A 14,386-nucleotide genomic window follows, 5' to 3' on the forward strand; every position below is an offset into this window, starting at 1 on the left:
TATGAGATTGGAGGATAAAAAATAAAAATTATAAAATTATTGTTAGCCGAGTGGCTATGCGCTTCTCAACCATATGCTTGGGAAAGGAGCCGGGGTCGTCGCCAGATTAGATCGCGCCCAGAGGCAAACAATTAAAAATCACCCCTGATGGATTATAAGACAAAAATATAAGAAAATCTCCAATTGCGATTTTGTTTTTATTACAAGAGAAACATTAATGCAAAACGATTACATAATAATATTAATTAAATGTTTGCTCTACGGGGATATCGCACAATAAACCTGTTTATAAGCTCTTCTAAATTTAAATTATAAGCTATGTCCGCCTCTGTCGATATAGTTGATAGACCAACCAATCTTTCTTGGGTCATTGCTGTTCGCATATAATCTTTAATCCGTTTAAGCTTGGAAAAACTTCTTTCCACACTTGCTGCGCTAACAGGAATTGTTAGCATAGCGACGGCGTCTACCCTAATATGGCTGAACGAGCGCCCTTATTAAGTCTCGCCGTGAGGCAGGCTGCCTCTATGTTACACCCTGTCGACGGTACTGAAAGGAGTGTCCTAGGTTCGATTCCCGTCGACGACGTGAGGAGCTTAAGGATCTTCTCAGACATAGTTAGCCGGTCTTGGGCGTGAACTGCAGGGTTTTTCTCCACAGTTTATCTGGGGTTTTCATTCCTGCAAGCAGGCAAACTGGCCCCGTGAACACAGGCTACAGGCAATAGGACACACAGGGAGGCACAGGGCTAGCCACTCTATCCCCCGGGCGTGATATCCTCCTAATACGTGAAGGGAAGAAGAATAAAATTATTGCGAGAAACCGAAATATCCCAAACATGAAGAAATATTTTGCAAGTATATAAATTGAGAAGCAGCAATTAGATGTATAGTTTTAAATGATCTTGGGAATTTTCAGTTTGGCTAAAAGACTTTATCTCCAGTAGAAGAAAAACTTGACATTCAGATTTTAATTATACATTTTCGTAATAGTCGAAATACTTTCCTACTACAGTGGAATCATATAAAGTTTTAAAATTTAATTTATTATTATTATTATTGATTATTTATTTTTAATAAGATGGGATCTGCTGCTTTATTCACGGGATATATGGTTTCGGGAAAACACGGTATTCTCCATGCTCACCACTTCGATACCGTTACATACAAATATTCTGCAGCGGATATTTGATAAGTCTTTGTGTAACTGATTTTTTTCATAGAAGCGGAAATACATTTACTACATGAATAATATAGTAATTCCCTTACTGTCGCTTCCTGCATTTCCACGTACTAAACTGAGATAAGAGAAAGAGAGAGCTTTTGTACCATTAGATTACTGGAATTATCAGATTTTATTTGTGATTGACTTATTAAATGCTTCACTAATTGTACTTACAAGCCGGTTACCAGTGGCTACACACACACGCGCGCGCGCGCACACACACACACACACACATACACATATATATATATTTGATATTCCTGTCTGTAGACTTTTGCTATACCTATGATATTAGTGAAAACAGTGATGATCCAGGACAAGTTTGCAGCAGAGAGTTTCATCCGAATGTCAGATAACGAATATTTCATAATATCAAGATAAATTATGACAAATCACACTACATAACCTCCATTGTAGTGTGATTGTAGTAACAGAGCAACAATCCATCAAATGTATAAAAACGCTCAGTGGGACCCATAATATAGGACTACAAGTTATAAAGTTGTTCAGAAGTAAACTTCTTTTAATATCATGAAACATCGTTCGGTAGAAGCAGCAGGTACGTTGATATTAAATACAAACGCCTGCTTTGGAATTCTATTGCTTTTTCAGTCAGACTGGCAGAAGTTATACATGGAGCTGTTGACATGATAATTTTCAGTAATATTTCATTGTTATGCATAGCAAGTCACAGAAGAATTTATGTGCAGAGGTCTTTAGTTGCGGTTGATTTTTTTTTTTTTTTTTTAAATGACATGCTGCTCAAAACATTTGATACACAAAGAACTGTGAATTTGACTGTTGCATCAGTAATTAGTCAGCTCGTTACTGTAGATCAATGGTTCTTAACCGGTGTTCCGCGAACCGGTTAGAAGTGTTCTGCTGGTGAAAGATGTCACATGACACAGTTCTGAGTGTAATTGGAAAGACTATTTCCATTTACACTCAGAAAAACTATCCAAATAGCGCAATGGTTCATTAATGAATCAATTTCTATGCTGCAGAGAACTTACCGAACGTACAACAGGAAAAGATATTTTTGACTCTTACGTCATATTTAGAAAAGTTTAAAATTTCATGAGAGCTGTGTGTAGGAATTTGTTACGGAAGGTGCTCCATATGCTAGGCTCTATTAAACGATTTGTTACCCTTGCAAAGAAAATAAACCTGAATATTATATCTACTCACTGTTTTATTTATTTTTTCTTCAAAAAACATTACCGGCAATATTAAAACTTGTACTAGACCAAGTTGTAAATATGCTAAATTACATCATGTCAAGACCTTAAAAGCGCGCCTTTTTTTAAAAAAAACTTTGCATATCTATGGAAGCCAACTACGAATCTTTGCTTTTGCACGTCGAAATAAGATGGTTATCGAGCGGTAAAGTGCTTTTCCGAATTTTAGAACTTCGTGAATTATTGGCCTTTTTTCCATCGCTCCATAATAAAAATGTCGACGGAAGTATCTCCGTTATAACAAAACATTTAACAATATAACAATATTGGAAGAAAAGATTTCAAGTTACTTTCCTTCCTTAAATACACGCAATTGTGACTGGATACGGAATCCATTTGGCACAGTTAATACATCGAGTTGTGAATTTTTGTTACAAGAAGAAGGACGATCCATTGACAAGGTTGTCAACGGATCGTACTCAAAAAATGAAATTCTCTGAAATAACTCTTGAGGAATTTTGGATTTTTGTCCAAGCCGAATACCCAGCTCTCTCCACAAGGGCACTGAAAATTTTGTTACAGTTTTCAGTATCATATTTGTGTGAGCTCGGTTTCTCAATATTACCCCATATAAAAACTAAAAGGCATGAAAGCCTTACTAATATAGACAAAGAGATAAGGGTAGCTATATCACATATTAGACCTGATATTGCTGAAATCTGCAAAAGCCGACAAGCTCAAGCATCTCATTAAAATAAGTTCCATTTTTATGAAAGGCAAGTCCATGCATATTTTTATAGTTAGTTTTATGACCCTAATGCCTTTGGTTTTCCTCAACTTTTTCTTATAATTAAAAGTGTTCCGTGACTTCGAAAAGATTAAGAACCACTGCTGTAGATAGTAGTAACTAGTGGTGTGCTGGAGGTGGTTCGCGCAATTCGATTGTTAAATTTTTAAGACTTTAGTGAGCCGACTGTTAAATTTTTAAGAATTTCTGAGCTGATTGTTAATTTTTCGAGAATTTTGTGAGCCCGTTAAACCGACTATGGGTATAAATTGTAGACCAGCGCGCACTTCAATCCACAATGACTAGCAACATTTTGGTGATGAGTTTATGTTATAGACACGGGAATTCAGCCTGGGGTGCGTTTATTTCGGCACCCTTCCTACTCCACTCCCTCGCCTTTCCTATGTTGCAACTTGTGTAGGGACTGGCGAGGATGTGGAAGGGAGAAGGAAGCATGACTGATACCATTCACAGCAGCGTATGGTAAAGTTAGTTCTTCATAAGACCATGTAGATGGTTCTAAAAAATTGAAATAATTTAAAATGTCATCATCTGATAAAAGAAGTAAATTCATGTGTTGAATGATATTTTCAAGTAACGTATTCTTCTAGGAAGAGCGCTGAAATTATTCTTATTAAATGGAATATCCTTAAAATATGATTTAATGAAATCTCCAACTCGAGATTAATGTTTTCTAGCATGAACCTTTAAATTTTCCAAAGTTCCTCAAGTCCAGATAGCTGTCAAGTTGGATGTTAAGGTCCAATGACACTTCTGTTGTAGACGTTTCACTCAGAATACCCCCAGTACTCCTCAGTGAAGAATTACTCAGATCCCGAGTCATAGTGTGAACGGACAAAGGCGTAAGAACATTTCGGCATGGGGGAAGGATAACTTACCAAGGATACCCATGTCGGAATATTTGACAATTATCCACATTTTTGTTACAACTATAAAAGGTGCTTAGTTACGAAATTGGGAGCTATGAAAAACTAGCTCATAGTTCACAATTGCTTCGGCTCCGTTAACGCATTCAAATATGTGCTGTATGCTGTAAAAGTTATGTTATTTTCTTTAGGCCATGCATTGAAAAAGAGATGCACTATATTTCATATAATTTTCCACTTTTCTATTGATATATTCAACCACGTCTTTTTTTATTTTATTTTATTTTTTTAGAATGTTCAGTTTCAAAATTCTGAGAAAAGAGGAATCAGCAAAATATAATTGGTCTTCCTACAAAGCCATTCTCTCATTTCGAGTTTTCTGTCATTGAGGACAAAGCTGTTTATGAAGTTTACAATAACGCCAACTTCGCTACCAAGTAGGTAACACATTCTTCACTAGTTTTAACCTTTAAATCAAATAGCTAAAACTCAAGTAATTATATGGAATTTTTTTTATTATTTAATCAAATTAAACATACTACTCAATTTAAGTTGTGCATGCTAGAAACAGATGCACCATTAGTATATAACACATAAAACACCACATACACTATCTCTCTGTGTGTGTGTGTGTGTGTGTGTGTGTGTCTTCCAAAGAGAGTATGAGTGTGGTTATTTATCACACACAGGACTCTCCAGAAATACCAGTTTAAATATACTGCACGCACGCACGCACGCACACACACACACACACACACACACACACAAAAACCTTATCGCGATTACTGTGAATTGTGGTAAAGTAGTAAAAGGTGTATTTGTATTATTATATTATAATAATGTATAATACAATATTATAATCATGTTCATATAATTAATTAATTAATAATAATAATAATAAATAATATAGATGTTATTTCATATTATGTGCATGCACACACACACACACACACACACACACACACACACACACACATGTTAACATCTTTAATAGAATATCTGAAACGGTCAAATTCAAATTATATGCAATAATTTGTAAGATCTGGCATGTCTTCAATTTTGCTGCTAGGCCATTATTCTTTTTCCCAACATGTTGCATGCTTTGGGTGACCATTTTTTACTGAAGCCAATCTCTCTCTGTCTGTCTCTAAATAAATAAATAAAAACCTCAACCTATTTCAATTTCTATTTTTTCAAGTTCATTTCTCGCATTTTTTTGCAGCTGATATATATCTTTTCAAATATGAAATTTGGTTGAATAACTCATTGTCTGATAATTTCCTTTCATCAAAATATTTACTTGAAAAAAAAAAGTCTCCTCTACATCTTTCCTGTCAGCCGCCATTTGATGTGCATCATCTTATCGAGCTCCTTTCTTCCTTTCTTCGTGAGTACAAATATGATACATAGTGTTTAATATCAGTATACAAACTATTTCTTTGTATACTGGCATTGGTTAGTTTCATTTAGCAAAGAATTTAAAGGTTGATAGAACAAATTCGCAAGACCCTTCTAAATTATTTAAAGATTAAATCGCTGTCGTTGTGTAATTAATAGAAGAGTTAATCAACAAAGCGAATACAAGAAAAAACATCAAGTAACACTATTTGCCTTTTGAAATAATATTGCCACAAATAGGTGATGACGACTTAATTCAAAGGACAAGTTACATTTGAAAAACACCGTTATGATGAACACTGCTTTACGTGTATGCTGGCAAACAGATAAGCATATGAAACGTTTCATTATTTAAATTAAGGGGATATTAAATCCCACATAGTTTTAAAACCAAATAAGAAACTCAAAGATTGGAATCAGAGAGTTTCTTGCCGAATATAGTAAACTATAAAGTATCGGCGACCACTGGCGTGAGCAAATGCAAGTGACCCTAGCACGTAGTGCAATACCGGAAGACTCGCGGCAAAGTCAGTAAATTCTGATCGCTATTCTTAGGTATTTTCCATAATGTAAAAACACATTTCCTAGGAAATGTATGCTGTTATTACATTATGGTAGGGAGGTCACTACCCAGACTGGTTTCAGCCTTTTTTGAGGCTTCATCAGTGAGTAGCTAGACCTAATACCAAAGTGTATAGCGAAAAGAACTTATATACTCTGCGATAACTATGTGGGATTTAATATCCCTTTAATTTAAATAATGTTTTCATTGCCGAAATGAAGCTTATTAGCTCTTTATATACTTAAGTAACTTAATTGTTGCACCTGTTTGGAAACTCTTATCGCAGAGTATATAAGTTCTTTTCGCTATACACTTTGGTATTAGGTCTAGCTACTCACTGATGAAGCCTCAAAAAAGGCTGAAACCGGTCTGGGTAGTGACCTCCCTACCATAATGTAATAACAGCATACATTTCCTAGGAAATGTGTTTTTACATTATGGAAAATACCTAAGAATAGCGATCAGAATTTACCGACTTTGCTGCGAGTCTTCCGGTATTGCACTACGTTCTAGGGTCACTTGCATTTGCTCACGCCAGTGGTCTATCTATCTATCTATCCCAATGGCTTTAACAGGCCTTTAAGGCCCACAACCTTCCAAGCATGCTTGGATTTCGTAACTGAAATACGAGGATAGAATGGTCACTCCTATGCCTCAAGGTGTTCTTGGCTGTATCCCTGTGTGTTCACGGGGCCGGTTTGCCTGCTTGCGGGATGAAAAACACCAGATAAATTGGCGGAAAAAACCCTACTGCCCGTGCCCAAGACCGGCTAACTTGGCTATGGCTGAGGAAGATCCTTCAGCTCCTCACGTCTCCGACGGGAATCGAACCTAGGACACTCCTTCCCCGGCATATGGTTGCGAAGCGCAAAGCCACTAGGCTAACCGTGCGGACACGCCAGTGGTCGCCGATACTTTATAGTTTACTATATTCGGCAAGAAACTCTCTAATTCCAATCTTTGAGTTTCTTATTCGGTTTTAAAACTATGTGGGATTTAATATCCCCTTAATTTAAATAATGTTTTCATTGCCGAAATGAAGCTTATTAGCTCTTTATACTTATGAAACGTTTCAATTTTCGTGCAAGATGAAAAAAAAAAATAATAACAAAAAAATTAAAAAAAATACTAGAATCTTAAAAATGGAACTATTTTCAAATATACCAATGTTTTTTCCGGGCATTTATTGTCCATGCTAATGCAGAATCTGTTATATTAGAAATATTAGAATCTGTGAATATCCCAGAAAATACGGGACTATTGGTCACTCTATATATACTGCTTGGAAAGAAGTCAAAGAACACCATAGTGTGAGGAACAAACAGCCATGGTACCTACCTTAATAAGATGACCTCCTTTCGATGCAATGACTGCAGCAATCCTACAGGGCATACTTTACACAAGGTAGGTTAGCGATCAATGGGAATTTTGGACCATTGTTCCTGTAAGCATGTAATGATGTCCTGGGCTGTCGGGTGAGGTCCTCACCTGATGCTACTGTTCATCCCACAGTTGTTCACTAGGGTTTAGATCAAGGCTCTATGGGGGCCAATTAAGTGTGATGATTTTCACATCCACAAATTGCGCAGTTACAGCAGTAGCCTTATGACACGGTACATTGTCTTGCTGAAAGAAATAATGGTCAGTTTCGTAGAAATGCCACAAGGTAGGAAGCATTGCACTGTATGCTACTTATGTTCCACTACCGATCTCCATTGACAAATACTTGCTAATCTCTCTCTCTCTCTCTCTCTCTCTCTCTTTCTCAAAGCAAGATCCAAGCACCCATACTGGCCACAGAATTAGAAACTTTTATTTAATACAGTGGTTCGTATAGCCACGCGACTGCCAATACGACCCTCTTCAATTCCATGCGCATTATTCGGTGAGTATCGGTCAGCAGAGCAGAGTAGAACGTTGCTGACCTGATGGGTGAAGCATAAATGCTTTTCATATTCCCTTTTGTCTGAGGGGGAGTTCTTTGAGTGGAGAGTTATTGAGCATTAAGCTTGCCCTGGAAGGGCAGTGAGATTAGCTGCGGTCAGCTGAGCATAGAATTGACTCGTGTCTTTTGTATTTGTAGAATTTTGCTTCATTGTAGTCTGAAGCTTGCTTGATCAGCGGATTTGGATGATTGTTTGTCTTGGTGAAGAACTTTTCTGGTAGGTCGTGGAGGAGGGATGCGATGTAGGGAATCTTGACCTCTGTGAATCTGGGAGTTTCTGATAAACCATGAGGCATCCAGAATCATTCTCAGGCATTTATTCTGTATCCACTGCAGTTTTTGAATATTTGTATTTGAGGTGTGGCTCTATGCAGGAGATGCATAAGTGATGACTGGGCATATTATCATCTTGTATATGAGTAGTTTGTTCCAGATATCTAGTTTACTTCTTCTGTTGATCATGGGGTAGAGCTGAGCGATTGCTTTGGATGTCTTCAAGCTTATGTGTTTTATATGATTGGTGAATTGGAGTTTTTTGTCAAGCATGACACCGAGGTATTTGACTTCACTCTGCCATGGGATCTTGACACCTAGCAGGTGTATGTCTTCCTTGATCTGAAACTTCTTTTTGGTGAACGGATAGCTGAATTCTTCAGTGGGTTTGCTTGGATCCTCCAGTCCATCAGCCATTTCTTCAATGTATGAATACTCTTTGGAGTCTTTTGATAGCTAGTTTAGGACTGAGAGATCTAAATAATAAAGTGGTATCATCCACATATAATGCTGTGATTGTTGAACTTAGATTTTGAGGAATATCAGCTATGTAGATTGAAAACAGCAGGGGAGCCAGAAGAGAACCCTGCAGCACACCTGTCGGGAGCTTGCATCTGGTTGATACAGTTTCATATATTTTTACTTGCATGAATCTGTCTTTAAGGTAACTATCTATGATTTTTATTAGATTAGTTGGCATGTTAACTTTGATGAGTTTGTAGAGAAGACCCTGATGCCTCACCTTATCAAAAGCCTTCGCAGCGTCTATAAAGACCGCAGCAGTGTGGAGGTTCCAGTTGAAACCTGTGCTGATAAATTCAACCAGTTGGTGTATCTGTTGTGTGGTGCTATGGTTTTTTCTGAATCCGAACTGCTCATTAGGGATAATACCTAGTTTATCTGTTGCTGATTGAAGCCTTGTAAGGATGACTTTTTCTGCAACCTTACCCAGGCTGGACAGTAGACTGATAGGTCTGTAGCTTTTGGGGAGCTGAGGGTTTTTTCCAATCTTTTTGATTGGTGTGATGTCAGCCATTTTCTATATTAAGGGAAAATATTTGAATCTGAGGATAGCATTGATTATATTGACTAGGTGCACAATGGCTTTTCTGGGGAGTAGTTTGATTGTTCTGTTTGTGATTCCCTCTGGACCTGGAGCCTTGTTGTTATTCAAATAGGTTGTGATATTCATAACTTCTGCTGGAGAGGTGGGTGTGATGGGTTCTGCATTCTCCTTTTGTTGTGCTATGATCTGCTTGACTCTGCGGTGAATTTTGTAAATTAGATTGATGTTTAGATTCTCGTAAGGGGGGGGGTTACATTGAGTTTCCAAATTGTCAACCAGATCTTCTGATTTTTCTTGGTCAGTATGAGCTGCTCCTTTCTTGGTCTGAATTGGGGGCATGAATTAACTTTTAGTGCGAAGGGTTCTCAAGAATTTCCAGATGGAGTTATCCTCTGGGTCCAGATTGTTCAGTTTGGTTTCCCATTCTTCATTTTGATGTTTTTGTAGAGCTTTCCAGACTTGTCTATTTAGGTTATTCAGAGTTATTTTATCTTGTGGTACTTTTATGTTATGGTACCTCTTTCTTGCTCTGTTTTTCAATCTGATCAGGTCCATAATTTCCTCAGGGATCTGACCACTGAAGTTAAAAGCTGTGGTTTGTGTATCTGAAGTTAGTGCTTTTTTAATTTGATTAGTGAGGTTGTTGATGTCTATATCTATCTCCTCTTTGTTATGGATAATGGGTGCTAGGCCAGTGTGGTCTGAGAGAGTTTTGGAGAGCTTTTCCCAAGATATAAAGGAGTGCAGAGGAGAGAATTGTCCTTGTTTACCAAGCTTGAGCAGAATGGGGCTGTGATCAGATGATAATTCGTTTAGCATTTCCAGTTGGTATTGGTATCTGATGTTTCTGAGAATTGCGATGTCCAGTACGTCTGAGCTTTCATTTGGACTGTGATGAGTGGGCTCTGTGGGTCCGGCTATAACAATAGAATTTTGCGTTGAGTAATGGTTTAGGATGCGGCCTTTGTCATTAATTGTGGAGCTATACCAAGCTGTATGCTTGGCATTAAAATCTCCAGCCATGATGATGGAGTCTGTGGAGCCTAGAATGGAGTCCAAGTCAGATACCAGGTAGTAATCGAATGCTGGGTGGGTTGTATACAGCATAGATTTTGATACTGCCAGCATTGTTTGTATGAACTTCAATGCCTGTTATCTCTGGGTTCTTGGTTTGCAGATTGGTCAGGACATTGTGGCTTATGTAGTTTTTAATGAATATGGCTGGGCCTCCTCCACTGGTAGTGAGTCTGTCTGTTTTGTGCATTGCGTAGTTCCATAATTTAGGGTTATTAGCTGGCCTGAGATGTGTTTCATTTATTAGAATTATATCAGGAGTGTATCTGTGAGTGAACCCTTGTAGTTCAAGGATTTTTGTTGCTCAGTCCATTTGCATTCCATGCAGTTATGGTGAGGAAGTTAGGCTTGTATTTCCTATTGTTCATGATTGAGGGCTGTCAGAATGGAATGGGTACCTTGAAGGAATTTCTTCGTGGAGGATGGCTTAAGATTTGTTTTGTTGAATTCCTGAAGCTTGGTAGCTAGTGAGGCAGTTAGAACTGATGTAAGGTTGGAGCTTATAAATTCATTGGATGAAGTATTCTTGGATCGTGCAGCCTCAGCATATGTTTTGGTCCTGGTTTCAGGTTGATTTCCTTTCTGAGTTGTCAAGCTGGAGGTTATTTGAACTGGATGGCGATCTGCACAATTGCCCGGAGTGTCACTGCTGGGTGATGGATGGGCGGTTTTGGGAGACCCCAGTTCTTTGGGTGTGCTATGCATCCTTTATAGTTGGCGGGGTGAGGACCTCTGCATTTTGCACACTTAGCTGGCGTAGATCTTGGCTTGGTGCATATTATGGTCTGGTTCCCTTTGCCACATTTTAAGCACCTGAAATTGGCCTGGCATAGCTTTTGGGCATGCCCAAACTGCTGACATCTGTGCACTCTCCTGCTTACACCCTCTTTCTTAGATTCCATAGTAATTCTCAGGCTGCAGACAGCAGTTAGTTCATAAATTTTCTTCTGGGTGTTATCAATCTCCACAAGTACTAAAGGCATTGGCCTTTTGTCAGACCTGAGCATCCTGCTCACTTTGATTGGGGTCAGGCTCTGGTTGCTTAGATCAGCTGAGATTTCTTCTGGGATGATTCTTTCTGTGACAGCATGTATTACCACCTTTAGGTTCTTTTTGCTTAGTAAAGCAAATGTATGGTAGGAAGATTTTTTGTTGTCCAAAAGCCTTGTCATCTGCCTGTAATCAGTGACGGTAGCTGGCTGGATTTTGACTCCCTCATCTGAGTTTTTTGCCCAGGAGCATGCGATATTTTTGCTCCCTGAGGGCTGATATGACAGAAATTCATTTCTTCTTGTCCCGTAGAATAACTGGGGGGACCTTCTCGGAGTTTTTTGGAGCATCCTGTGTGGGTGAGTCCTCTTCCATAAGATCGTCTGTGGTTGAATGCTCTTCTTGTGAGTTGTTATGACGGGGGGGGGGGGGGGGGGTTAGATGGTGGAACAGTTTTGAATTCCTCTTGGGATTCTTCATCCTCTCCTTCTGGCTCATTTGTTCGGGCATACAGGTTTAAATAACCCGGCCGGTCAGTCTTAAACTTTGCCATGATAAGCTTTAACACTTGTAATGACTCCTCCTTGTTTAGAGTCTTAATCTGTTCCTTGATACCTTCCATACCAATCGGGAGTCTCCTGGAGTTATTTGAGGACTTTGAAAAAAACCCTTCAATGAAGTAGGGCAGTGAGCCTACGATTCAGTTGCTTTTAATAATTAAATCAACAATGGCTATTCTTGGAGTGGATTTCTGGAGCTGTGATAATTTATTTTGCTCATTTCATTTTAGTCGTATTTCTCAACAGGAACAGGATTGCATGCAATAGGTTTCTTTTCATTCATTTTTTAAGATTAATTAGATACCAACCTACATGGTGAAATTAAGCAAATAGCTTCTGCGTATCATATAAAATGATCACCGTTGGTTTGTCTAAAATTAGTTAAAAACCTGCTAAGTAGATGTGAGTGGGGCCGGCTTTTATTTCTAATGGCAGTTAGGCCTAGCGAATTGCCCTTGTTGCAATTACAAGTTGAGTATGGGTCGTGAACAGCCTTCATTAAATCTTCAGTCAATTGATGCACACAGGAAGTCTGTTTTTCCGTACAAGCCTTCTCAGAATGGCGATCTCAGTTTTGACAGACTGTCTTATAGAACTGAACTTATGCCTCTTAAATAAGGAATGTGGGTAATTTTCCCAATTTTCTATTTTTATTTTTTTTTTTAATTATAATTTTCCCAGAGTTTCTGGCACAAAAATTCTACTTTTCTGTGTTAAAGATTAACTATCTTGGAAACTGATCAAAGAAAGACTTAGAAAAAGTTCCTCCAGTCAGCAACTAGAATTGAACTTATTCTTCCATTTTAATTATTAAATGCATAGATATCCTTGTATTGCATGTTGGTTTTTGCGGAGAGATTGCCAAGTAAAAAGGTGCTTAGATATTTTGAAAATTTATATGCAATAATTAAGTCATTAAGGATTTTAATAGACTAATCTTTATATCTCATTTATACAGGACATTCAAACCTCTGTTTATTAAAAATATATGACAGCTAAATTAATGTGAAATAGTTACATGATTTATTGTAGAACCAAATCAAATAAAGTAACAAGTGATCCATGCTTTGAGGATCTAGTAATGAGTGGATCTCTAAAGTGTTGTTAATCAGATCTATCTGTATGTTTATATCATCATCAGCCGTTGTCAATCCACTGCTGGATGAAGACCTTTCCAAGATTACTTCAAACTGTCTGTTCATGGCTCTCCTTTTCCATGTCACTCCTGCAAATCTGACGATATCATCAATCCACCGTGATTTAAGTTGCCGTTGTGGTCGTTTTTTCCTCTCATGGAATCCATTCCAGTACTTCTTTTGTCCATTTGATATTGTCTTTGAGCAATATGCCCAGCCCATTGCCACTTCAGATGTTTCACTCTTCCTATGACGTGAGAGACTTTGGTTTGATTTCTTATCCATGTATTCCTTTTGTGATCCATTTCTGGTTGGACATAGCTATTGAACATAACTCGGGTCTTCTTTAGGCCAGCTCTTTTGCTAGCAATTTGGAGTTTATTGATATGAGTCTCTAATTCATGGCAGTTGAAGTGAAGATAACTTTGTCAACTGCAAAGCATAAATGGCTTAAATAGCTTCCATTTATCTTCAGACCTTTCCCTTTCCAATCAAGAAATTTGAAATATTTCTTCTAGGCACACTGTGAATAATTTTGGAGATATTGTGTCACCCTGTTTTATATCTCTCTGTATTTCCCCAGTAGAGATGTTTCAATTGAAAGGAATTGCTGCTGTAGCATTGGTGTATGCTGATTTGATGGTTCTGACATAATAAATTTAGTTTAATCTTTTATCCAAGTGTAAGCAGACAAAGTTTGCACCTGAAAATATCTTCAGAAATGAGGTAAGGTGGTACATCCCTTGGAAAACTCGTAGCAAAAGTGGACCAAGCTCTCATCATTCCTTGTCTCCTCATATAGGTAAATATGACCTCTTCATTGCTTCTGCCTTAATGTCACCACTCTGGGTCTGCCTCCCAGTGACGAGACCTCAATAAAGGTCGAAACCGGTCTGGGTAGTGGCTCTTCCCTTAATGTATAGCAGTATACATGTCCTCAAGGAGATGTGCTTTGCATTATGGGAGATACTGAGACAAGGAGTGACGAGAGCTTGGTCCACCTTTGCTATGAGTTGCCATGGGATGTACCACCTTATCTCAGTCCTGAAGATATTTTCAGGTGCATACTTTGTTTTCTTACACTTGTATAAAGTATTAAACTAAATTTATTATAGTCTAACCAATTGCAAAATAACTTCCAAAATGGTCCTGACATATGGATCCTCCACTTGTTGGTTTTGTAATGCTTTAAGTATTTCACAAGTTTTAAGTGAATGAAAGGCTTTCTCATAATCAATAAAACCAAGACATAATTGTAACATGATATTCATTACATCGTTTTACAACTTGTAGATAATCTGTTGTA

General features: G+C 38.0%; 1 protein-coding gene across 9 annotated transcripts in view; it reads left to right on the forward strand.

The window, feature by feature from the left end:
* LOC150109218 (uncharacterized) overlaps positions 1-14,386 on the forward strand; it is a 319,064-nt gene that overhangs the window by 158,904 nt on the left and 145,774 nt on the right. For all 9 annotated transcript variants that reach the window (XM_090412182.1, XM_090412235.1, XM_090412210.1 and 6 more), the window contains one exon: positions 4,369-4,513. In XM_090412182.1, coding sequence (XP_090268308.1) covers positions 4,480-4,513 — 34 coding nt within the window. In that variant the 5' untranslated portion in view covers positions 4,369-4,479. The remainder of the gene's footprint in view (positions 1-4,368; positions 4,514-14,386) is intronic.

Source organism: Typopeltis vanoorti, chromosome 2 (assembly GCF_054136105.1).
Source record: "Typopeltis vanoorti isolate ZY-2024b chromosome 2, IOZ_Tvanoo_1.0, whole genome shotgun sequence".
Classification (NCBI taxonomy): domain Eukaryota; kingdom Metazoa; phylum Arthropoda; class Arachnida; order Uropygi; family Thelyphonidae; genus Typopeltis; species Typopeltis vanoorti.